Source organism: Polypterus senegalus, chromosome 8 (genome assembly GCF_016835505.1).
Source record: "Polypterus senegalus isolate Bchr_013 chromosome 8, ASM1683550v1, whole genome shotgun sequence".
NCBI lineage: Eukaryota > Metazoa > Chordata > Cladistia > Polypteriformes > Polypteridae > Polypterus > Polypterus senegalus.
In genome coordinates, this window is record NC_053161.1 from 159,773,496 (window position 1) to 159,800,884 (window position 27,389).

The 27,389-nt window shown below is 40.0% G+C and overlaps 1 protein-coding gene across 1 annotated transcript; it reads left to right on the plus strand.

The window, feature by feature from the left end:
* The first annotated feature begins 5,620 nt into the window (after positions 1-5,620).
* On the plus strand, positions 5,621-26,662 carry LOC120533650 (endonuclease domain-containing 1 protein-like). Its single transcript, XM_039760557.1, has 3 exons — positions 5,621-5,658; positions 17,095-17,391; positions 25,901-26,662. Exons 2-3 carry the CDS (start codon positions 17,116-17,118, stop codon positions 26,444-26,446), a joined length of 822 nt encoding a protein of 273 aa, XP_039616491.1. The 5' UTR covers positions 5,621-5,658; positions 17,095-17,115; the 3' UTR covers positions 26,447-26,662.
* The last annotated feature ends 727 nt before the right edge of the window (positions 26,663-27,389 follow it).

A 27,389-nucleotide genomic window follows, 5' to 3' on the forward strand; every position in this document is an offset into this window, starting at 1 on the left:
TAATCAATTGATGTTATTAATTATTAATGTTAATATTTGGCCTCTGGCTTGTTGCTATAAAATTTCTGAATGATTTTTTAAATTAAACTGAAGAGCTGCTGCTGTTAGTGCAGAATCATGTGCCATCCAATCTCAAATGCTTCTCGGACAAGCTGAGAACTTGGCAAATGTTATATGGGTGAGTGTAAAAGATCTGATGTCTATAATATCCAAGAATATTGACACTCTAAGGAATGTAAAATGGGATATTTTAAACAATCCTGTATTCTATATCAGGCGTCGCTGCAAGTGGCAGCCATTCCAGCAGCTCCGTATATGACTTTATCTTTTTACCTTTTTATCTCTATTTTTCTCTATTTCACTGATCACTTCTACTGATCACTTCTACCACTTTCTTTTATGTGGAATCATTCCCTGGACACTTTTTACTATTTTTACTACTTGACATGGATTTTTACACTTCGAGACTTGCCTATTCAAGTAGTCAACTTAAAGCACTGAGAAGAAATGCCCACGCCGGTGTGGTTCCCTATTTACCTGATGAGGTAAGAAGACGATATCGGGGCAGCCGAGCCAGCGCAAAGATAAAAGATAAGATAAAAGCCAAGCAGCTTGCAAGAAAATGGAGCTATAAACCATCGGTGCCTTCTGTGATCCTAGGAAATGTGAACTCACTACCAAATAAGATCGACGAACTGGCTGTGCTGGTGAAAAATGCCAGAACCTACAGAGAATGCAGCTTGCTGTGTTTTAGTGAAACGTGGCTAACAACTACCATCCCAGGTGCTAACGTGGAGCTACCCGGGTTTAGCACAGTTAGAGCGTACAGAGACGCAAGCACCTGCAGGAAGAGGAAAGGAGGATGAGTCGCTCTCTATGTCAATACAAAGTATGGCAACTCAGGACATGTAAACATTAAAATCTCCACTTGCTGCAGGGACATTGAACTGTTGGCCGTAAGTTTGCGCCCCTATTACTTGCCCAGAGAGTTTGAACACGTGATTGTTGTTATTGTTTACATCCCTCTTCAGGCAAACGCGGAGACAGCGAGTGACATCATCCATTCCGCAGTTGCTAAATTACAAACGCAGCACCCCGAGGCGCTTGTGATAATCTCCGGAGACTTTAACCATGTAACGCTGGACAAAACATTACCTGCCTTCTCCCAGTATGTGGATTGTAACATCCGGGGAAATAGCACTATTGACCTACTGTATGCAAACATTAAAGATGCATACACCACCACCCCACTGCCTGCGCTTGGGAAAGCAGATCATAACCTTGTTTTGCTTCAGCTTCACTACAAACCAAGAGAGAAGGCGCTACCTACAACCAGATGCTCATTCAGGAAGTGGTCCCCTGGAACTACAGACTGGGATATACTGCTGGGGTCACATAGTGAGAACATTGAAGAGGCTGTTGACTGCATAACTGATTACATCAACTTCTGTATGGACATTGTAGTTGTACGCTGCTATGCTAACAACAAGCCATGGATTACAAGTGACATCAAGGCCCTTTTGAACCAGAAGAAAAAGGCTCTTAAAGGTGGTGATCAGCATGAGCTCAGGCGCGTGCAGAAGGAACTCCAAGTCCAGCTCAGGGCGACGAAGGAGCAGTACAGGATAAAGCTGGAGCAGAAGTTGCAGAATAACAGCATGAAGGAAGTGTGGGATGGGATGAAGATCATCACTGGCTGCAGCTCGAAGCGGGGTGCCACCATCGAGAGAGATGTAGAGAGAGCAAACCAAATGAACAACTTCTTTAACAGGTTTGACCACCCTAACCCACTCTCACATAGGAGTACTGCATCCTCCAACCATCCTTCTGCTGATATCAGCATAGGAGAGAGTTTCCCTCAACCCACAATTACAGCAGCCCAGGTAAGTAGAGAGCTGAGGAGACTTCGTGCCAGCAAAGCAGCGGGTCCAGATGGAGTATCGCCACGACTGCTGAAGGCCTGTGCATTGGAACTGGGGAGTCCTCTACAGCGCATCTTCAACCTGAGCCTGGAACAGGGGAGAATCCAGAGGCTTTGGAAAACATCTTGTATCACCCCAGTCCCAAAGGTATCACGTCCTGGTGAGCTGAATGACTTCCGGCCTGTTGCTTAGACATCACTTGTGATGAAGACCATGGAGTGGCTGCTGCTTCACCACCTGAGGTCATAGGTCTGCCACGCCCTCGACCCTCTGAAGTTCGCATACCAGGAGAAGGTGGGAGAGAAGGATGCTATCATCTATATGCTACACCGATCCCTCTTCCACTTGGACAGAGGCAGTGGTGCTGTAAGAATTATGTTTTTGGACTTCTCTAGCACCTTCAACACCATCCAACCTCTGCCCTTTAGGGACAAGCTGACTGAGATGGGAGTAGATTCACACCTGGTGGCATGGATCGTAGACTATCATACAGACAGACCTCAATATGTGCGTCTTGGGAACTGCAGGTCAGACATTGTGGTCATCAACACAGGAGCACCGAATACGATTCGGAGTCCTGCCACATGCAAAAGTTCGCTGACGACACATTGTGGGCTGCATTAGGAGTGGGCAGGAGGAGGAGTACAGAAAGCTAATAAAAGACTTTGTTAAATGGTGCGACTCAAACCACTTTCACCTGAACACCAGCAAGACCAAGGAACTGGTTGTGGATTTTAGGAGGCCCAGGCCCCTCATGGATCCCGTGATCATCAGAGAAGACTGTGTGCAAAGGGTACAGACCTATAAATACCTGGGAGTGCAGCTGGATGACAAATTGGACTGGACTGCCAATACTGATGCTCTGTGTAAGAAAGGTCAGAGCCGACTATACTTTCTTCGAAGGTTGGCGTCCTTCAACATCTGCAATAAGATGCTGCAGATGTTCTACCAGACAGTTGTGGTGAGTGCCCTCTTCTATGCGGTGGTGTGCTGAGGAGGCAGCATAAAGAAGAAGGATGCCTCACGCCTGGACAAATTTGTTAGGAAGGCAGGCTCTATTGTAGGAATAAAGCTGGACAGTTTAACATCTGTAGCAGAGCGACGGGCACTAAGCAAACTCCTGTCAATCATGGAGAATTCACTGCATCCACTGAACAGTGTCATCTCCAGGGAGAAGAGAAGCTTCAGCAACAGACTGCTGTCACTGTCCTGCTCCACTGACAGGCTGAGGAGATCGTTCCTCCCCCACACTATGCAACTCTTCAATTCCACCCGGACGAGTAAATGCTAACATTATTCAAAGTTCTTGTCTGCTTTTCCATGCATTTTTATTAATTATTATTGTTTTTTGTATCAGTATACTGCTGCTGGATTTTGTGAATTTCCCCTTGGAATTAATAAAGTATCTATCTATCTATCTATCTATCTATCTATCTATCTATCTATCTATCTATCTATCTATCTATCTATCTATCTATCTATCTATCTATCTATCTACCTGAAAACACTGCAATCATCTCTGCATAAGGAGCTTCATTATGCCCTGTAAGAGGAACTGCTCGTCCAGAGATGAATAGAGAAAAAGGCCAAACACCCGGAAAGAGGACAAAAGGTACAAGCTCATCTAAGGATATTATTATTATTATTATTATTATTATTATTATTATTATTTATTCAGCACTTTTCATAGTGAATGGGGAGCCATTTCAATCACCACTAATGGTGGAAGTGGGTAAGAATTAAGGTAAGTGTAAAGGATTCAGACCTGGCTTCTCTCCACATAATGAGAAATGTCTGATTGCTTTTACTGTACATAAGTCATATGAACTGGTGTGTCTATCTGAGTAGGTACATTTTGGGCACTGTGGAGAACTAGTTTAAACCTCTATAGTGGGTATAGAAAATAATCCCCCCTTCAAAATACTCTCATTTTTTTGATTTACAGCCTTAAATGAAAACACATAAACCAATATTTTTTCCAGCTTTACTTACTCAATGCAATCTCTAACATCCAAGTGAAAGATGTCACAGCTACAGTTCAGAAGAATTTTTAAAAATAAAAAACAAGAAATACTGAGATTAATAAAGGATCACCCCCCAATGTCAATTAAAATATATATATACTTTTGTATTTACACAAATACTTTATTGAAAATAGCATATAATTAAATAAAACTGTAAACTTTCAATACCTATTTTGATAACAAAGGACGTTGAACCTTATGAAACTAAGAATATATTAATTTAAAAAATTCTGACAGTTTTCTAAAAAAAAATACAATAATGTGTAATCTAATGGGGCCACCAATGAGCCCAAAAACCATAGACACAGTAATACCCAAAACAATTCCAGATTAAAATAAATGGGGAGACCACGCAGAAAAAGTGTTGTCATTTCTACATGTTGTGATTGAAATGTATTCAAATCCCATTAAATGAAAGTCTACAGTGTACACTTTAACCACGTCTGAACTGTTTGATGTGTAATTTTAAACTCTGGAGCAAAGTGGGAAATCAAGGAAAAATGCATCTTTATCCCAAACATTACGTAAGCCACTGTATGTACTATATGTAGCAGTGACATATTCAGTGTTATCATTTGCAGTACATCATCGATGGGAATGTATTTTGTAGTTCACATACAGTAAAACACATTGCATGTGTCATTCCAACAGAAGGCATATCATAAACATTGGTACTACTTTTTATGAATCCAATACCAAATAGCATATAACAGAGACACTGCAACCAGATGGACACAGACATTTGTCCTTTTCTTAAGGCAAATATAAATTTAAGATTGTTTCATAAATATATAAATTGGCACATATTCAGTGGTTGGGATACATTGGTTCAGATATATCCAAGTACATTGGTTTGAATATATCCGTTCAGAGTTATATACAGTATATCTGAGCCAATTTATTATGGAAGAAGATGATCCGCTGTGGTAACCCCTAACAGGAGCAGCTGAAAGAAGAAGATAAAGATCTGACCTGATTTATATATTTACGAACCAATATTTTTTCCTGAACGGCCCCTCATGAAAGAAAGGCACCCAGCCATAAAAATCATGTCGAATCCAATAAATCTTTGACCCCACACAGAGGACGCTGTATACCTTTAGTACAGTATTGGAAATGCATTCTTCAGTTGTATTTAAAAGAAATTCTTTTTTTTTTTTTTTTTACATAAACACTCAATATATTGTTAAAAATACTACAATGTATTAATGTTAACGTGTAGTTAATGATACTGTATGTAGGCAAATTACTTTCTGACTAATAAAAAAAAAGAATTAGGTATAACACCAATACATTTATACATTTGAATAGTCTTATTAATGTGTAATTGAAGATACCCTCAATGAAGGCACAAGTATAGTTATCAATTCGTGTTTTGACTGAAATTACTTTTTCAGTTTGAACTAGCTCCACAGAAGCCAACGATAAGAAGTACTTCAGTTTTGAAAAACTCTAAGCACTTGCTGATTTCTCTAATTCGCATTCTGAATGCTCAGAAAATACTCCGAATTAAATGATTCTATCTGTAGTTTTAACTACAATTTGCCAAAATTGCAATGTTTTTCTAAAAAAATGTTTACTTGACACATTCAGCTGAAGCGCTTCTTCCGTTCTCACACCTTTGGCAGTCGGCATACCCAGGGTTCTGCATACGCTTTAAAAAGCACCCTTGACTATCTCAGAGCCGATTGCGCCAACTCGATCACAGTCTGGTAAGTGGTTTGTTTGTTTTCTTTTAAGTAAAATCCAATAAATATTATATGCTTCGGTCCCGTTGTTGAAGTGGTAGTTTAAGGTTAAGGAGAATGAAGTTAGATATACGTATACGTTCTCCGCTGTACTATGTTCAGTTTAGTAAGTCTGTGGAAAGTAAAATAGCCCAATGTGATTTAACCTTTTACGTTATTTATTTAATGTATAGTTAATCTTATGCATTACATATAGGGATGGAAGATAGGCAGTGCATTCAATAGTGCGCCAGGCAAAACAAATGTGCATTTTAACAAATGAATCGGTCTTGTTCGAAAACTGTGAAAATTAATAACAATATTACTCTTCACAATGTCTGTTAAACATCACAGACAATCCAGCGCTGCGCGTTGAGGGTATGATGTGAGTAATGTGTGCGAATAACGAGGGGTGAGAGTTTCACTCATGCCCTTTTCACCAGGTTCTTTCGCCCTTTCTTGAAATCTTACCAGAAGATCAGCGAGAAGGGAAAGACACACCCGACAAAACTTACCTTTAAGTTTAAGTTTCTCTCTTTTTTTTCACTGCTTTTTTTTTTTTTGCAGACATAGGTGTCTGTTCTCTTCTTCTTCTCTGCCTCTCCACAGGCTCCCTTTATATGTTAGCAGGCACAGGTGCCTAATTGTGCACCCCAGAGCACTAATGAGGAAACAAGCTGAACAACAACATTTATTTATATAGCACATTTTCATACAAAAAAATGTAGCTCAAAGTGCTGAACTACACAGAAATGTATGTCCAGCCAATTCTCCTCATCAACACCCCAGGGCCGCTCCTCAATGCTCCACATACACTTATGCCTGCCTCTGACCAGAACGCTGTCATGGACCCCAGATTAATTTTACTACAAGAACTCGATATGCTTTACCACTGAGAAACTACTGGTATACTTTAATTCTCTTAACATTGCTCACAGTTCACACTGATGAATAAAACAAAGGCAGCCACTTGCATAAGTTGTACTCATAGTTTGTTTGCTGGTGAGGATCAGGGACCATTACTCTATTTGATCTTCATTAAGTGGAAATGTTCTGCCATACTAGCTACATGTATATCATTGAGTTGTCTCAAGCAGGACCTTCTAACTTCTAACATGTTTATCATAGAGGGCACACATAAGGCTGCAGGATAGTTTTAACCCCCAAGCTGTCAGACTCCTTAAAACCATGCTGCAACCTCTAAAAACAAAACTTTTATACATGCCAGCCACTTTCCTGCAAAGATGAGTGTGCATGTAGAGAAAAGAAATGAAAATCTCGCACTGATCTTTAAGGATTTTGACTTTCTTTGATATCCTTCTGCTATATAACATTCTGACCTGTCATTATATACACATGTCTTAAACAACTGGTATCATACACTGATAATTTCTGTATTATCTATATCTATTATTTATTTATTTATTTATTACATTACATATCTATTGACTATATTTATTTATCTAGATTGCAAATACTATGTATTGCCTCAATGTTCATATTCCTTACTACACGTCAATATTGCTGCTACTTCTTTCTCTTGTCTTGTTTGTGTTTGAATTTTAAATTTTCATTTTCATTTTAACTCTATTTTTAATTTATTATTTGCACCTCATCTTGTGGACCCTGAGCTTCACAATTTTGTCTATCTGTATACTTGCATATATATATATATATATATATATATATATATATATATATATATATATATATATATATATATATATACACAGTAGGTACGGAAAGTATTCAGACCCCCTTCAATTTTTCACTCTTTTTATATTGCAGCCATTTGCTAAAATCATTTAAATTATTTTTTTCCTCATTAATATACACACAGCACCCCATATTGACAGACAAAAAAAAAAATTTTTGAAATTGTTGCAGATTTATTTAAAAGAAAAACTGAAATATCACATGGTCCTAAGTATTCAGACCCTTTGCTCAGTATTTAGTAGAAGCACCCTTTTGAGCTAATACAGCCATGAGTCTTCTTGGGAAAGATGCAACAAGTTTTTCACACCTGGATTTGGGGATCCTCTGCCATTCCTCCTTGCAGATCCTCTCCAGTTCTGTCAGGTTGGATGGTAAACGTTGGTGGACAGCCATTTTAGGTCTCTCCAGAGATGCTCAATTGGGTTTAAGTCAGGGCTCTGGCTTGGCCATTCAAGAACAGTCACAGAGTTGTTGTGAAGCCACTCCTTCGTTATTTTAGCTGTGTGCTTAGGGTCATTGTCTTGTTGGAAGGTAAACCTTCGGCCCAGTCTGAGGTCCTTAGCACTCTGCAGAAGGTTTTTGTCCAGGATATCCCTGTACTTGGCCGAATTCATCTTTCCCTCAATTGCAACCAGTCGTCCTGTCCCTGCAGATGAAAAACACCCCACAGCATGATGCTGCCACCGCCATGCTTCACTGTGGGGACTGTATTGGACAAGTGATGAGCAGTGCCTGGTTGTCTTTACACAGACAGGAGAGGCCAGACACATGACAGCCTGCATGGAGTTTGCTAAAAGACACCTGAAGGACTCTGAGATGGTGAGAAATAAGATTCTCTGGTCTGATGAGACCAAGATAGAACTTTTTGGCCTTAATTCTAAGCTGCAGGGACAGGACGACTGGTTGCATTTGAGGGAAAAATGAATGCGGCCAAGTACAGGGATATCTTAGACAAAAACCTTCTCCAGAGTGCTAAGGACCTCAGACTGGGCCGAAGGTTTACCTTCCAACAAGACAAAGACCCAAAGCACACAGCTAAAATAACGAAGGAGTGGCTTCACAACAACTCTGTGACTGTTCTTGAATGGCCCAGCCAGAGCCCTGACTTAAACCCAATTGAGCATCTTTGGAGAGACCTAAAAATGGCTGTCCACCAACATTTACCATCCAACGTGACAGAACTGGAGAGGATCTGCAAGGAGGAATGGCAGAGGATCCCCAAATCCAGGTGTGAAAAACTTGTTGCATCTTTCCCAAGAAGACTCATGGCTGTATTAGCTTAAAAGGGTGCTTCTACTAAATACTGAGCAAAGGGTCTGAATACTTAGGACCATGTGATATTTCAGTTTTTCTTTTTTAATAAATCTGCAACAATTTCAAAAATTCTTTTTTTGTCTGTCAATATGGGGTGCTGTGTGTACATTAATGAGGGAAAAAAATAATTTAAATGATTTTAGCAAATGGGTGAAATATAACAAAGAGTGAAAAATTGAAGGGGGTCTGAATACTTTCCGTACCCACTGTATATATCTATACTAATAAAAGGCAAATCCCTCACTGACTGACTGACTCACTCACTCACTCACTGACTCATCACTAATTCTCCAACTTCCCGTGTAGGTAGAAGGCTGAAATTTGGCAGGCTCATTCCTTACAGCTTCCTTACAAAAGTTGGTCAGGTTTCATTTCGAAATTCTACGCGTAATGGTCATAACTGGAAGCGATTTTTCTCAATTTACTGTAATGGAGTTGAGCGCGAAAGACGTGGGGGCGGAGTTTCGTGTGACATCATCACGCCTCTCACGTAATCACGTGAACTGAGTTAACGCAGTACGTAGAAAACCAGGAAGAGCTCCAAAACGCGCTGAAGAAAACATGCATTATATAATTGAGAAGGCAGCGAAACAATAGGAAGCGAGCGAATGACATATATACAACCATATTCATGAGTGCTGCTACTTCAGAAACAAAGCACGGTGTAAACATAAAATTTAAATTAAGTTCATAGACAGACTGCCGCTGGCGTGCATGCCCACGGGTAATGCGGGATACAAGCTTAATGTGAGGACGCAGGGTATAAACGAGCTGTATATTATTGTTATTAATGGCCCGGGGATATGAAGCGCTGGTAACACAATAAACTACAGATCCCATAATGCAGTGCTTCAGCTGCCTTGCCGAACACTTACCGCGTTAATCAAGTCTAGCTTATGATGCTGCAAGTTATTGCGAAGCTAGCCCACACGATGCCGAAAAGAAAAGTTGATTCTGAAAATAGAGCCCTTAAAAACCGATGGGAGGCTGAGTATATGTTTACTGACATTGCCGGTAAACACATGTGTCTCATTTGTGGAGCTAATGTGGCTGTAATTACAGAATTTAATCTAAGACGGTACTATGAGACAAAACATCACGATAACTTGAAAGACCTGAATGCAATGCAGAAGATATAGAAAGCAGAAGAGTTAAAGAAGAATCCAGCTAGGGTTACCACTTTTAATATAAAAAAATAAGGGACGCACACTTTGCAGACTCTACTTAAAAGACCCGCCCTCCTCACTGGACAGTTAAAAGACCAATCAAATTACGATGACATCAAGTATTACCCAATCAAAAGTAGGAAAGGAGGCACCTTCATAAAATGCGTGTGGGATGATTTGCATGAGACGCTGCTTTAAAAAAAATGATAAAAAACATACGGAACAAAACCCGTCCCGTATTGATTCAAAACGGGACCAGCGCAATTTCATTCTCAAATACGGGACGATTCCTTATTTTAAAGGACGGGTGGCAACCCTAAATCCAGCAGACGTTTTACCCGTGCACAATCACAAAGTGATTTCAAGTGAAGTTACTTTTATGGGAGACACAAATGCACCAGTGCAACTTGCCCCAGTTTTCCTGTTGCCAAGTAATGTTGAACCAAGTCGGCTGCGGTGTTCCCAAATCGCACTTTGCTGATAAACTGGCGCACTGTGCACTGAGTTCGCGCTTTGGTGACTTTGAAGAACAAAAAAAGAATTTTGAGTTGTTTCGCAACCCATTTACCGTCAATGTGGAAACTGCACCTGTGCAGATTCAGATGGAGGTGATTGAGCTGCAGTGTAATGGCACACTGAAGGCAAAGTACGATACTGCACGGCCCGCACAGTTTATTCACTCCATTCCCGCAGAAATGCTCCAGCTCCGTCTACATGCGGCTTGAACCTTGTGCATGTTCCATCCATCCATTTTCTAACCCGCTGAATCCGAACACAGGGTCACGGGGGTCTGCTGGAGCCAATCCCAGCCAACACAGGGCACAAGGCAGGAAACAATCCTGGGCAGGGTGCCAACCCACCACAGGACACACTCAAACACACCCACACACCAAGCACACACTAGGGCCAATTTAGAATCGCCAATCCACCTAACCTGCATGTCTTTGGACTGTGGGAGGAAACCCACGCAGACACGGGGAGAACAAGCAAACTCCACGCAGGGAGGTCCCGGGAAGCGAACCTGGGTCTCCTAACTGTGAGGCAGCAGCGCTACCACTGCGCCACCATGCCGCCCTTGTGCATGTTTGGTAGCACATATCTGTGTGAGAAGCTCTTCTCAGTGATGAAGACTAACAAAACAGCACATCGCATCACTGATGATGGGATATTTAAAATTTAAGTTTATTTTTTATGTAAAATTACATAAGAGTAAAGAAATTTGAATCTTTGTTCTTTTAACGTTTACTTTATTTCTAACTTGTATAATTTAGACAGGATATATTTTTATGGAGAGCAAAATATAAGTTATTTAAGGTTTGAGTTCAATCAATCAATCAATCAATCAACATTTATTTATATAGCACATATTCATACAAAAAAATGTAGCTCAAAGTGCAAAGAGTTGATTTATTCTGGAATAATATTCTGTCGACTAAATAAAAATTCCTTCTATTTAAAATTTAAAAAAAAAACTTAAACAGAAACGATAGTTCATAATATCCACGAAGACTTGCACGTAAGATCGGGAGTCATCCATTTTAACAAGCAGCGTATTGCACTGATACGAAATAGCCTGCCTATTTAATTTTTTAGGAATGGATAAATAAATGAAGATTTTGTACAAATAATGTTTTTCATTTTTCTTCCTTCATGGATTCTGGCACCCCCAGCAACAGTTGCTCGCACCCCAAAGACTGTATATATGTGTGTGTGTGTGTATGTATATATGTAGATATGTATGTATATATATGTTTATATATATGTGTGTGTATGTATATATATATATATATATATATATATATATATATATATTTATATGTGTATATATGTGTGTGTGTGTATATATATATGTGTATATGTTTATATGTATATATGCATGGATATGTATATATATATATATGTTTATGTGTGTGTGTATATATATATATATATATATATATATATATATATATATGACAGAAACACTCATAACAGTGACAAAACAATAACATTGACAATCATGTTATGTTATTTACAAAATGTTTCCTTTTCTTTTTCATTACTTTAACACACTACTTCTCCGCTGCGGGTATTTTGCTAGTATATATATATATATATGTATACAGGTAATCCCCAGGTTACAGATGTCTGACCTACGACATATGAACAGGGCCCCAGCTGTGACGCATGCGCCTCAGTAACTGCCGCTCCGTCATCTTCGGCCTGGGCACGCTGCAAACGGTGACTGGACGGTGGCTGGAGGGGGGTGATTTCGCTGCTAGTGCAGTGTAGCATCCCTCGGGCGGCTTCCGGCGGCAAGCGTTTTCACTGCCTGCCCATCATACACAGCTTCTCCATTTTTTCTCGGTGGGCAGCCGGTAATGCTGCAAGCGGTGACCGGGTTGTGGCTGAACGGAGGCCATTGAGGGTGAATGGGGCGGCAGGGGGTAGCATTGTAGTGTGCCTCAGATGGCTGCCTTTTGAATGGGGGTGATGGTGGACAATTCACTCCCATCCTTTGGCCGCACCCTGTTTATTCACTACAATGTTTTTCCCTGTCGCACCATTCACCCTCAATGGCTTCCATTCAGTCACAACCGGGTCACAGCTTACAGCATCACCAGCCGCCCATCAAGTACAAATGGAGCAGCCATTCAAGATACTCTGCAAGACTGTGTTGTAGGTAGTCAATGAAATGCCCTCTCAAGCCTCCTTCCTGCACATGAGCAGTAGCTGTGGCCCCGGTGAAAATGGAACCCGGTTCACTGCTTGCTATGCACCCAGCAGCCCATTGAGAATGAACGGGGTGAAGCCCCCACCATCCCATTCATCAACTGGAGCCACCCGAGGCACACTACACTGCGCAAGAGGTGAAATCTCCCCCTCAGGCCACCGCTTACAGCGTCCCCAGGCTGAAGATGACGAAGTGGCAGTTACTGAGGAGCCTGAGTCGCATCACCCAGACAGATGAAGGAGCAGCTGCGGCCCTGTTTGTAAGTCAGATGTCGGATGTCTGTAACTCAGGGGCTACCTGCACTTTAACGTGGGTCAAAATCATTGACAATTTTATTCAATACAGAGATTACTTTTAAATCTGTCCTGAACTTACAATGGAAATAGACTTAGTAAAAGCTTTGTAAGCTAGCATTGGTAGCATTGTCAACACTAGAAGCCAATTAATCTTTTAGGTACTGTAACTGGCAAACGTTCTCTCCAAAAATCATAGACATGCATTATCAACAGCTTGAGTGTACTTACAAAGAAATAATGTATTTTTTTTTTGTATGTATTTGCAACTATAACATTAGCTCTTGTTTTTATTAAAAAATAAAATAGTTTCCAGAGTGGTGGTGCTGCTTCGTGATTAAACTGTTTCAGTATTTAATTATGTGAGGCAAGATAATGTTTCAATCAGCTGGGCACAAAAAATAACAAATGAAATAGAAAGAAATATTTTCAGGAATAAACAGTTTAAAATGTATAGCCATGCTCAAATGTTTTACTGCATATGTATGCAAAGAAAAAGCAGCATGTCAGCTAATCACAAACGGTCCACATCAGTAATCCACACAGAACAGTGAACTTTTATGAGAGCAGCTTCCACACACAAAACGGTGCCACTTTACATAGCTTTCCTCTGTTTAGTTTTGCATGCATTTACATATTTCTCATCGTATCTATGCTTTCTTATTGGTCACCGCCTTAGAAATCACTTGGCATGTTGTCCTTCATTTCATTTACTTTATTTATCATTTTATTTTGTCTTTCTGTCAATTATTATGTTTGCCCAGGCTTACTGATATAAAATATTGTCAACATTAATACAGCATTTCTCTTTTTACCTGTAAAAGGCACAATGAGTAGCAACATCATAGTCTCAGCTTGTCCCCTAGTGGGAAAAGAGTCTAACACATACAATATTACAGCTTACTGTACATCAGTGGAAATACATTTGATGTCAAACTTATTGAGTTTGTTTGACACAAAGTGATAGGGCATCAACATTTCATGTGAAAAAGTGCTCATCAGCAGTTAGGTTCTGTCCTGGAAAGCAGCACATGATGATACAGTATGGAGAAAGGTTTGCCAAGTGTCTTATACAACAACAAATCTCTCAGTATACAGATGCTGCTGCTGCATCTCCATTTTACCAAAACACAGACATTTCATGATTTTGCAGTAATGGTTGCATGGCATTTCCCTATCTACTTTGATCAGTAACTTTCCATTTCCGTGTGCCATCAATTTTATTTAGTCAATTCTCATGCCGTATCAGTCCTGCTGACTTCAGTGGCTGCGTATCATCATCTTCATGTTACACAAGTGAAAATAGCCAACAGTTTTTTCTTGGATTTGCATATTGTAATAATAACTAGTGTTTATATGCATTTTTTTTTAAATGTTGGAGTTTGCTTATACCATTTAAACAATGGGATTGGAACTACCACACAACCTTCATTGTTGTATTAGTGACATTGCAGGGGTAATGCTATAAACATTTGATTTGGTTTCAGCATTTATTTTTCCTTGGTGGACAAAAAAAAAAGTTTGGTTTTATTGTAGCTGGTTTATTTGCACTAGTGCTAGGTTGATTTTTGGTTTACTGTCTCTTGCTAACATCTCTAACTATGTGTTTTCAGTGCCATCTACTGGTCTTTTGCAACCTGTAATAATCCTGGAACAATTTATTTGTTCCTTAACATACACATTGTCTGTTCTGCTATGTCTGTGAAAATGTTGTGAGCCATCCATCTTTCACAACTGAGCTGTTTGTTGCTGACTTCCTCCTTCCACTTAGTGCCATCTTGCAGTTTCCTCTTTCTTCATTTTCAAACTGATGCACACTTTTTACTTCAAATCAGGGACAGTGATGGGTGGGACGCTTGGGGGCAGGTTATGTGTTGGTCATAAATGCAGGCATACTACCTCAGAAAAAGTCGACTTCATGATATTTTATTGCTGCTCTCTTTTATACTTATTATGTGTGTTTTATTATTTATAGTGTATTGTGTATTTTAAGTATTCTGCCTTGAAGCCGAGTCCTACCAACAAAAAATTTCGTTATGTGCATGCATAATGACAATAAAGAATTCTACTTCTACTATTCTACTCTGTACATGGGATATGACTACCAATCTGAACTATACTTAATGCACTTAATTTATTCTAGTCCATAATGTAATGAGGCAGTTCTGCTTTTAAGAATTTATGTTAAAAATACAGTTTTACAATTTTAAAGTAACTCTGATTCTTAATCATCTTTAGAATATATTGGTAACTAGCAAAATACCCGTGCTTTGCAGCGGAGAAGTAGTGTGTTAAAGAAGTTATGAAAAAGAAAAGGAAACATTTTAAAAATAACATAACATAATTGTCAATGTAATTGTTTTGTCACTGTTATGAGTGTTGCTGTCATCAAGGATTTGATTATCATTATTTCTTTCAATCGGGTTCGTATTTGGAGGATGTGTTGTGTTCAAGTTACATTCCATGTTTGTCAACCGTTGTAAAGATAACAGGTTTCATTCATCGAAGTGTTCACTACCCAAATCGGTACTCGTGATTCTAAGATGTTTAACAGGCACTCCCGGTATTAAGTTGTGGATTTGCCAGCGAATATTTAGTGGCAGTGTCTCTATGAAGTTGTTGAATTGCCTGGGAGTATTTAGCGACAGTGTGTCTATTAACTTGTGGATTTTTCTGCGAGTATTTGGTGACAGTGTCATGAAGTTGTTTACGTCTAGCTGCATCAGAAAATGTACCACGACGTCTGACACGCCTCCTTTTTACTGTTTTCTCACAGCTTGGATTGCTGCTATCATAATCGGTTTGAATTTCATGGTTTGTTTTAATTACGTTAGTATTTGCAGGACTTGTGTTGAAGTGACATTCGGTATCTGTCAAGAGTTGTAAGCATACAACCGGCTTCATCGATAACTTCGCATCCAGCTTTTGAGAGCTGAAACTTTCATAAACATCAAAGTGTCCACTACTGAAATCGTCACCTGTCAATCTAAGATGTTTAAGAGGCATTGGCGGTTGTCCAAAGGTGTAAAATATTTGGCCATTTTGGTACACTTGAAAGCGACGACCGAACAATTCAGCGGCAGCCATCAACTCACATGCAGAAGCATAGGTGAAGGGCTTAAGCATTACACTCTTATAGTGCCCCTGTGTCGTATAATTATCTCCTGTACCGTCATCAGTCCACACCTTGAACCTGTCCCAGTCATTCAATACATAAGACACAATGTTCCTCCGGATATCAAGATTGAGCCTGATACGGCCGTGCAATATGTAACGCAGAGAATGGAAAAAGCAGGCGGCATCTCCGGGCATGGACACCACTCGGTAAGTGACAGTTCTTTGATCGATGGTGATCACCTCGGTAGACATCTCACCACCCAAATCGCTACTCATGAATCTAAGATGTTTAACTGGCATTCCCAGTATTAACTTGTGGATTTGCCTGCAAATATTTAGCGGTAGCGTGTCTATGAACTTGTGGAATTGCCTGCGAGTATTTAGCAACAGTGTCTCTATGAACTTGTGGATTAGCCGCGAGTATTTAGCGGCAGCGTCTCTATGAAGTTGTGGATTTGCCTGCGAGTATTTAGCGACAGCGTGTCTATTAACTTGTGGATTTTTCTGCGAGTATTTGGCGGCAGCATCACGAAGTTGTTTCCGTCTAGCTGCATCAGAAAATGTACCACGACGTCTGACAAGCCTTCTTTTTACTGTTTTCTCACAGCTTGGATTGCTGCTGACGGATGGCCTTATATGGGCAGGTAGTCAATTACGTGGGAGGCGTGGGGATGGGGGAACGCAATACAGGCAGGCAGCCAACTACGTGGGAGGCGTGGTGATGGGGGACGCAACTCTGCCTCACACGGTGACCGAGTCAGTCAGTGAGGACTTTGCCTTTTATTAGTATAGAGTTCATCTTGGCTACCAGAATTCAGTAGTGGTTTTGGTGGCAGTAATGAGAGGTCATTTTATGTAAAAAAAACAAAAAAACAAAAAAACAAACATGCATGGGCATTTGCAAGGCAGTTATTTAGAAAAAGTCATGGAAGAACAGAAACACAACACAGGACACACGCTAATGAAATAAACAAAGATATAAAATCACAAAGCTTATCTGTATGATAAATTTCACATCTAGTGTTAAATTTATAAAATCCCTTACCAGATATGATTTGCACCTATTTTCATGCCTGCTGTTGTCTTTCTTATTTTATTTCAGGTCCCTGAAGGAACAGTGACAATGCAGTTACTAACCCTAGAGGTCCTTATGTGTTTAGCTACCTGGGGTAGCTCAGAAGTTATGAAAGATCAATTTACATGCAAGCAGTTTTTTCACAAAGGAAAAGAGCCCAGTGGCCTTATACCACACAATGCTGCTCGGATTTGTCAGACCTACATGAACAAAGTTCATTTTGCCACAATGTATGACAAGACAAATCGCATCCCAGTATTTTCTGCTTATAAATATAATAGGAACGATGAAAATGTTGAACGAGTTGACTACTATGAACCCCAGGTAAGTTTGAATATTTGACAAAACATTAGCCATTTGAACTGAGAACTCGAATAATCACTGCAATGAAAGCTATTGTTTCAGTCTTGTCTATCAATGTGAATTATGCCCATATATACAAAGGATTACAATTTCTAAAATTCTAGTAATCATGTTAATAATGATAGGATTTACTAATATTTTGGACTGGTGTCTATTGGCCAACATCTTCTTCTTCTTTTGGCTGCTCCCAATAAGGCTTTCCTCAGCAGATCATCTTCTTCCATATCTGTCTGTCCTCTGCATCTTGCTCTGTCACACCCGTCACCTGCATGTCCTCTCTCACCACATCCATACATAAACCTTCTCTTAGGCCTTCCTCTTTTCCTCTTGCCTGGCAGCTCTATCCTTAGCGTCCTTCTCCCAATATACCCAGCATCTCTCCTCTGCACATGTCCAAACCAACGCAATCTTGCCTCTCTGACTTTGTATCCCAACCGTGCAACCTGTGTTGACCCTCTAATGTCCTCATTTCTAATCCTAACTACACCAAGTGTAAATCTTAGGATTTTTAACTCTGCTACCTCCAGCTCTGTCTCCTGCTTTCTGGTCAGTGCCACCGTCTCCAACCCATATAGCAAAGCTGGTCTCACTACCATCCTGTAGACCTTCCCTTTTACTCTTGCTGATACCCGTCTGTCACAAATTACTCCTGACACTCTTCTCCACCCATTCCAACCTGCCTGCACTCTCTTTTTCACCTCTCTTCACAATCCCCATTACTCTGTACTGTTGATCCCAAGTATTTAAACTCATCCACCTTCGCCAACTCTACTCCTTGCATCTTCACCATTTCACTGACTTCCTTCTCATTCACACACATGTATTCTGTCTTGTTCCTACTGACCTTCATTCCTGTTCTCCTCAACCTGCTCCCTACCATTGCTACAAATCATAATGTCATCAGCAAACATCATAGTCCACAGGGACTCCTGTCTAATCTCTTCTGTCAACTTGTCCATCACCATTGTAAATAAGAAAGGGCTCAGAGCCGATCCCTGACGTAATCCCACCTCCACCTTGAATGCATTTGTCACTTGTTCTTTCTTGGCATGAAACCATACTGCTGCTCATTAATCATCACCTCACTTCTTAACATAGCTTACGCTACTCTTTCCCATAACTTCATGCTGTGGCTCATCAATTTTATCCCCCTGTAATTACTGCAGTACTGCACATCCCCCTTATTTTTAAATTTTGGCACCAGTACAATTCTTCTCCACTCCTCAGGCATCCTATCACTTTCCTAGATTCCATTAAACAATCTAGTGCTTGTCTCACCTTCTCCCTAAACTCAACCTTGCAGTCTTCCTTTTTCAACTTCCACCTTTTGATCCTTGGCTCTGTCCTCACTCTTTTTCTCTTCTTGATCTCTGACATCATCCTACAGAACACCCTCCTTTGCTGCTTAACTACACTTTCCGCTGCCACCACTTTGCAGTATTCAATGTCCTTCAGATTGACCGTTCCAAGGAGAGAAATGCCCTAGTCCCTATTAGAGTGGATAGTTTTGGTTTCCTGCTTTCTTTCCACTCAGTGTGGATGATGGTCGATTGTTGACATTAAACTTAACCCGTATGAGTGAGTCCTATGTTGGACTGGTCTCCTTTGCAAAATTTCTGTCCTGCTTTGTGTTATCATGATATTTCTCTCTACTTACCTTTTACCTATTTTCTTTAAGGGTAAGTGAACTCATCAAGTTCGTTACCAGGTTTGTCTACTGTCACACTTTAAGATTAACACACACACACATAGATATACACATATACACAGACCCTAACTACAAAAGTACAGTATGAAGATGCATACACAGCAAATATTCCCTAGCACTTTAAACCACCCAAGTACCATTTGAATAACACATGCACAGTTCGTTTTCCCTATTATTCCAAGAGACTTATGTGGATGAAGGCTTCAGGCCAGACAGCAGGTGTAATTATAAAGCAGCTTTATTTTTACAGAATAACAGTGAGAAGAGTTTCAGAAAAGCAGACAATCAAATATACATGACAACGTCAGGGCTCTTCTGAGCTCCGTCTGTTGGGTGGGGTCCAGTTTTATACCCCTAGAATGCGTGATTTAATATCATTATAAAATGCAACAGTAAACACGTTTAGCATACACAATCCTTGAGCCCCTTCAACGCCCCTTGTGCAACTTGATTTCTTGGCTCCTTTTGTTATGGCGTTCAGATGTAAGCTAAGGGAAAACGTGATAAGGCAGACTCGTGTGTGGAATGCTTAGACCTTGAGTTCTTTGCACAAATATTTTTCTGTTTGCTAAAACAAAGCATGGTTTTACATGGTTTCGTAAAGCTTACTTCTCAGACATGAATTAGTACAAGGGAGCGAAGAGAACATTCCACACTTATCATAGGCTCAAACATTGTGAAATGTCTTAGATATATCTCAGGCCTAAATATTACCTTTGGTCTCCAAGAATATATTCAAGCGTACAAAGGCTCAACATCCCTGGCTATAGGCCATTTTTCAACCAGTGAATGTTTTACTTTAACACACTGTTTATTACTGGACAGAGCTCTTCATCTGCAGCTTGATAAACCTTGCAGTTTGGATCATATGGCACTTTCGCACTGCTCCAGGTGCTCAAAGAAATTTACCTTATTACTTCACTCACACTAAATATGAAGACAAAGTATAGAAAGTTAAAAGCAGTGTGGTATTTATTACATGAATAAAACTACCACTAGAGAAAATCATAAAAGAAAATGTGGATAGCAAATTCTGGATATATATAGTCTTTAGAACTAGGGTGTTGTACTGTGTTAGCCATTATGAATGTAGTGAAAAGTCAAGCAAGATGACACCTTTTATTGATTTTAGTTGGCCAATAAAAGGTGTCATCTTGCTTGACATTTCACTATAGTCTTTAGAAAATGCTTACGAAAAGTTAAAGATGTCAGATTTGCTGATGATCAGATGGAAATGGCCACACATTACCATGTTGCAAGTCTTTTGCTCTCTCTAATGTGCTATATGGGTCTTCTGTATTCTCCTGAAGGCACTGTACCGATTTTGTAGTTTCAGGTAGAATCTTTGATGAGTCTTGGCACTCTTCAGGAGTTCTGCATTTTATTTTCTCTGCTTTGCTTAATGTTCTTTTGTTGTGCGAAGACTGACTCTGATTTGTGAGCAAACTATTTGGTGGTCAGAGTCAATGTTGACTGTATTATAGGCGTGGCAATTCTTAAGTGAGTTGAGCCATCTGCTGCTAATGAGTACGTATGGGATCTTGACTATCCTTGGGTTTACTAGATGACTGTCGTGCCCAATTGTTACATTGAAGTCGCCAAAGACAATAATGAGATTGTGAAGTGAAGTGATTTCTAAAGCTGCTTTTAGATCAATGTAGTCAGTTTAGTGTGTTTGGTGTTGCAGTCAGTTGGAGTGTATATTGAGATGATTGTGAGTTTTGGATTACCATTTATATGGGTGACAACATCCATTCTGACATTTTCTGAATGCTGATAAATGCCTTTATGATGCTCTTTTCAATGTAGATTTTTACTATGTGGACACTAGAGGGCACTGCCGATCCTTAAACCCAACCCACAGACACTGAGGACACAAGTTAAAAGCATCAACAGCTTTTTTTATTCAGAGAAACTCTTCACAATGCCTCTTCCACCACCACAAGTAAATAAGTCAAACAGCACACAATTATTCTCTCTCTTTCTCTCTCTCTCTCTTTCTTATTCATCCATTCCTCCCAGGAAGCTTTGTCCTCCACCCGACTCTGCCCACGAGGCCTGCCAGCACTTCCAGGTTAGGCAAAAACCGCATCTCACATAAGTCCTCCACAGCAGCCCCTGGCGTTACCCACGGCACCCAACACAGCTGAGATAAAGAACTCCAAGTCCCATATTGCCCTGTGGGAATCTGAGGCACCACTGCAATCCCAGGGAGCTGCCATCTAGCTGTTTAGGGAGACAGTGCCCTAAAGAAGCTTCCTTCCCCGATTCTTTCATGTCTTGGACATCCTGGCCGGGTTGGACTGCTGACCATCTCTTGCATTGCCTCTCCCTCAGCTGAGCACTGTGGGGCAAAGTGTCCTGTCCCGTGAGAGTTGTCGTTATCTATAAGTGGCTGTTAAAACTGTTAGTGCTATACTGTGCCTGTGAACTGTGCTGTACTTTTTGGGAAATGGGGGAAGACGTTTCCTATGAGGCAAAAAAAAAATAATAAGCACGTGTGTGCTTAACTTGTGTCCTGCATCTGTCTGGGTCGGGCTTGGGCAGCAGGAGTGGCCTCTGCAGTCCGCAACCTCTTATCCAAAAAAATATTCTAAGAAATGTTTTTCATTGTGGTTTGGTTTAAATGTGCTTTTCAAGTTTCTGACCTGTTAGTTGGTGTGACGGACAGCCGCGTCCCATGCCCGGCCGGGACGCCTCTGCTGCATACGTCCCGGGAGAGCCATCATGGACATTGCAATACCTTCCCCGGGGTGCTTGGGGGCAGTCTCCCTGACAGTGGATTCCTCCTCAATCTTCCCCGTGGCTCCATGGGACATGGAGTCCACCACAGCAGCCCGGTTGAGAGATGGGGTGGCCGCTAGGGGGTGCTGCAGAGAACCAGCCACCACACTGGATGGTTTATCAGCCCCACCCGGAGGTGCAATTAAGACCAGCTGGTCAGGCACCTGGATCACTTCCGGGTGGGGTATAAAAGGGCCTGCCACCCAGCAATCGAGGCCAGAATCGGGAGGAAGAGCACGAGGTTGCCTGGGAGGAGTGGTGGAGCAGGAAAGTGTTTGGTTGTGTTTGGGTTTTGTGCTTGGGACTGTGTTTGGGCTGTGTGGCACGGGGAAGACGTGTCACACGGCTGAAGAAACAAAATAAAAGATCCTTGAGTGTGAACACGTGCCTCTGCGTATTCTGTGCCAGGTCGGGCGCTATATAGCGCCTTTATCACATTGGTTACATTGCTAAAGTTTAGTTTGTTTACAAGCTCTGTTGCTCTTGGATAAACTTTGAATACAGATGACTTGTGTGTGAGTGAACATGTATTAGTGTGGCATCTCACTGACAGTCTGAAGCTGTTAAGAATGCTGTGCTCCATGGCTGCAACAAGTCTTTAATGGAAGGAGCTTTGCTCTCACAGCTTAGCTTTCCTAATAAACTTGGATTGATAAATATGTACAAAAACAAACTCAACGTGCACAATTGCTGTTAGTTTAAACAAAGCCAGTAATCAGAAAAAACAAGTTTATTGATGGTGAGTTCTATAGTAGTGTGATCTAAAGCAGGCACCCCTGAGCAATTCTCTGACCTAGGACAGCAACCATATGAGACCATAGTTCCAATAAATATAGTATATTTTGAATAAACTGAGATACAAGTAAAAGGATTTAATGGAAGGCAGGGAACAGGGAAGTACACAAGGCTAAATACACAAAACTTTGCCTTTTGTGAGCCTGACTAGACAAGAGTGACCTTAGCGACACTTAACTAAGGAACAGCATAAAGGAAGTTCTGCATGCTTTGCACCTTTTTCTTCAGTTTTAAATGACAATCATCAACTTTGTGTGTATGTGTGAGTACAATATGTAAGAACCCTAAGCATACACTTACAGACCAGTTTATTATGTAAACCTTGCTAATGCCGGGTTGGACACCCTTTTGCTTTCAGAACTTCTGTAATTCTTCATAGCATAGATTCAACAAGGTGCTGAAAATATTCCTCAGAGATTTTTGTCCATATTGACATGATAGCTTCACACAGTTGTTGTAGATTTGTTGGCTGCACATCCATGATGTGAATCTCCTGTTCCACCACATCCCAAAGGCACTCTATTGGATTGAGATCTAGTGTATGTGGAGGCCATTTGAGTACAGTGAACTCTTTGTCATGTTCATGAAACCAGTCTGAGATGACCTAGGCTTTGTGACATGGCACGTTATCCTGCTGGAAGTAACCTTTAGAAGATGGGTATACTGAGGTCATAAAAGGATGGATATGGTCAGCAACAATACTCAGGTTGGCATTTAAACAATGCTCTTTGGCACTAAGGTGCTTAAAGTGTGCCAAGAAAATATCCCCCACACCATTACACCACCACCACCAGCCTGAACAACAGATGCAGGACGGATCCATGGTTTCATGTTGTAGATGCCAAATTCTGACCCTACCATCTGAATGTTGCAGCAGAAATTGAGACTCATCAGACCAGGCAACGTTTTTATGTTGTCCAATTTTGGTGAACCCATGTGAACTGTAGCCTCAGTTGCCTATTTTTAGCTGACAGGAGTGGCATCTGCTTCTAGGATTGACGTGTTGTGCATTCAGAGCTGCTCTTCTGCATACCTTGGTTGTAACAAGTGTTATTTAAGTTACTGTTGTCTTTCTATCAACTCAAACCAGTCTGCCCAACACAGCATTTCAGAAAAAGAACATCATACCAACAGTAAAATATGGTGGTGGTAGTGTGATGGTCTGGGGTTGTTTTGCTGCTTCAGGACCTGGAAGGCTTGCTGTGATAGATGGAACCATGAATTCTACTGTCTACCAAAAAATCCTGAAGGAGAATGTCCGGCCATCTGTTCATCAACTCAAGCTGAAGCGATCTTGGGTGCTGCAACAGGACAATGACCCAAAACACACCAGCAAATCCACCTCTGAATGGCTGAAGAAAAACAAAATGAAGACTTTGGAGTGGCCTAGTCAAAGTCCTGACCTGAATCCAATTGAGATGCTATGGCATGACCTTAAAAAGGCGGTTCATGCTAGAAAACCTCAAATAAAGCTGAATTACAACAATTCTGCAAAAATGAGTGGGCCAAAATTCCTCCAGAGCGCTGTAAAAGACTCATTGCAAGTTATCGCAAACGCGTGATTGCAGTTATTGCTGCTAAGGGTGGCCCAACCAGTTATTAGGTTCAGGGGGCAATTACTTTTTCACATGTAGGCCATGTAGGTTTGGATTTTTTTTTCTCCCTAAATAATAAAAACCATCATTTAAAAACTGCATTTTGTGTTTACTTGTGTTATATTAGACTAATGGTTAAATGTGTTTGATGATCAGAAACATTTTGTGTGACAAACATGCAAAAGAATAAGAAATCAGGAAGGGGGCAAATAGTTTTTCACACCACTGTAGATAGATAGATAGAGATTAGGAAACATCAAAAAGATCTGCAGCTGCAGTAAGCAAACTCCAAACAAGATTTTAGAAATCATGGGCCAGTTAATGCACTAAAAAATAAATGTAAACGTTTTACTTTTTTAACAAGTATTTAAACCACAAAATGTAATTGTCAAAACATTCAGGTAAGCTTACAGCTATGCTTATTTTATTTTCTTGTGTGTCTTTTTTCTGTATACTATTGTCAAAATTAAAAATGAAATAAACTAAACAGTCTTTCAACCATCCACTTGTTTTGTAACCCACTTCATTCGATGTAGGGTGACAAGCAATACTGTTTTGCTGCAAAATATCTAATTTCATTTGTAAATCCTTTTTCAGATGCAGTATAACATCGCCATTGAGAAATATCATTGTCAGGGAGATTGTACAAAATAAACCTTGTTTATACATTCAGATTAAGTTTCTCATGTCCTCTCCCCCCGGATAACAAAATGCACCAACGTTATCAGTCAGGCCATCACTATGCCACTATTTCCTCTGAATGTCACGTCCCCTTTCTTTCCTCTTTTTCCTCAGATATTCTGGTTTCCTGACAATTTCCAAAGAAGTGCACATTAGTTTAAAACTATAAAATTAAGTGTACTGTATATTATGGACCCTGTGGTAGACCGTCGTCCAGATATGTTTTAAATTTTATTTGGTGCCAAATACTTACAGGATCTTTGAAATGCAAGCTTGTTCAGTGATATTGCTTGTTCCATTTCCTTTTTATTGATACAAATAAGGAGTTCATGTTTTAAAATTTTAAAAGCCACCTCTCATTTTTCCTGAAATGTTAACCTTCAAGAGTACAGAACAATGTGACAAAGCAAAACGTTGTAAGTTGTAACTCGAAAAAGAGCGCTAAGATCTTGAACAAGTATTCTAATGGTCAAGCAAAAAACAATAGCAGAATAAAATCAGCCAGAGCTACCTGGCAGAAAGATATTTTACAAGTTGTAAACCAGGAGGTGGCACACAATGCTTTGGACAGCTGCAGTGTTAGCCATGGGTGCTGTGGTCAGCCAATGCTGTAAGCCCATCTGCATGTAACACTGACACAACTATTTGCTGTTTTTTAACCAAAACACAATCACTTCAGAGCCCTTTCCCTAAATTGCAGTAATGTAATGTTGGTTTTCTTTTTTGTGGCTTCATTTAATGTGGGGCTCAACACCTTGTGTCTGGTGAGTGCTCTGGGCCATGACATTCTGCACTGTTAAAGATATTTAATTAATGACCATTATAGTATCCATATGTGAAAATTAAAAAATATCCTGTATGTGTATTTAAAATTCATTAAAAATGTTTCATTTTTTAATATTTTAAGCTTGTAGACCGGAGTGGAAATAAGAATATGGATGACATGCCAAATAATATTTCTGAAAAGTTAAAAGAAAGTCAGGCAGTGACAGAAGATTACAAGGAAGAGAATATGAAAATAAGTTCCAAACAATATAATCGAGGTCATCTAAGTCCAATTATGCATCACACGGATACAGACAGTAAGAAAGCAACTTGCACCTTGACTAACATTGTGCCTCAACTTCAGGAACTAAACGGAGGCCAGTGGAATGAATATGAAACAAGAAAAATGCAGAACTTTACAAATGGATGCCACACAACATATGTCATTGTTGGAGCGATTCCAGGACAGAAGTATACCTCTATAAAAAATAAAAAGAGGGTTAATGTGCCGAGTCACATCTGGACTGCTGCTTGCTGTGTCAATGAGAAAGGCAATCCTGTAAAATTCTTAGGTTACATTGCTGGAAATGACAAAAATGAAGTAACAAATATCAGTCTTAATGATCTACAGAACTTACTAAAGACAGCTTCTGGAAGAGGTGTGACTTTGTTTTATAAAGGCTGTTAGGGAAACAGAAATATTTTCAGCCAGATTTTTAACTACTGTTTATTTCTGCATTGTATTTACTTCTGTATTTACTCTGATTTTGGGATTATTGAAAGCTCTGCAAATGTATTCCAGAATTCATTAGATCAGCTATATTTCCTGGCAAGTTTAACATTTTTAAATTTAATGATCTGATACAATATATTTTCTGTTTACTGCCTTGTGTGTTGATTTCAGCTTTCCAGCCAACTTTTCTTTCCTTAAAATGTATTTGAAGTGTTTTGCAATTTTTTTCTCCATTGGATGACACAATTTCTAACTTCTGTAAGTCTCAGTGTATATCCTTTAATAAAATAAAGGCTGAGATCTGTGAAGCTGCTCATTCCATAATGCACAACTGGATTTAATTCTTGTGTGAAGCTCACAAACCCATCCCAAAGGATATCTAACCTGAATGTAGAAGCCAGTTACACCAACAACGTCTGACTTTTTCCACCAGGTTAGAGTTAACATTGATATGTCTAAAATGGTTGGATCCCAATAGTGGTGACTCCCATGATACATGTAACATATAAAACTTTATATACATGCAGTAATACTTTACAAATGAATAAAACTTTCAATCATACATATTAATTGCAATATACACTGCTCACAAAAATTAAAGGAACACTTTAAAGAAACACATTAGATACATCAGATCTCAATATGAAGTTGGATATCTATACAAATAATGACAGGGCAATGTCTTAGGAACAAAAGGATGCCAAGTCTTTTAATGGAAATAAAAGTTTTCTGCCTACAGAGGGCTCAATTGTGTAGACACCGTAAAATCAGAGTGAAATGAAGATGTGGCAGGCTAGTCCATTTTTTCAAAAACTTAATTTCTGCTACTCAAAATGCTTTTCAGTATCTTGTGTGGTCCTCACAAGCTTGTATGCATGCTTGACAACGTCGGGACATG

Coding starts and splice junctions, on each gene's coding strand:
- LOC120533650 (XM_039760557.1), top strand. CDS start 17,116: ATGCAGTTACTAACCCTAGAGGTCCTTATGTGTTTAGCTACCTGGGGT. Junction 17,392..25,900: donor TTGACTACTATGAACCCCAG/GTAAGTTTGAAT, acceptor TAATATTTTAAG/CTTGTAGACCGGAGTGGAAA.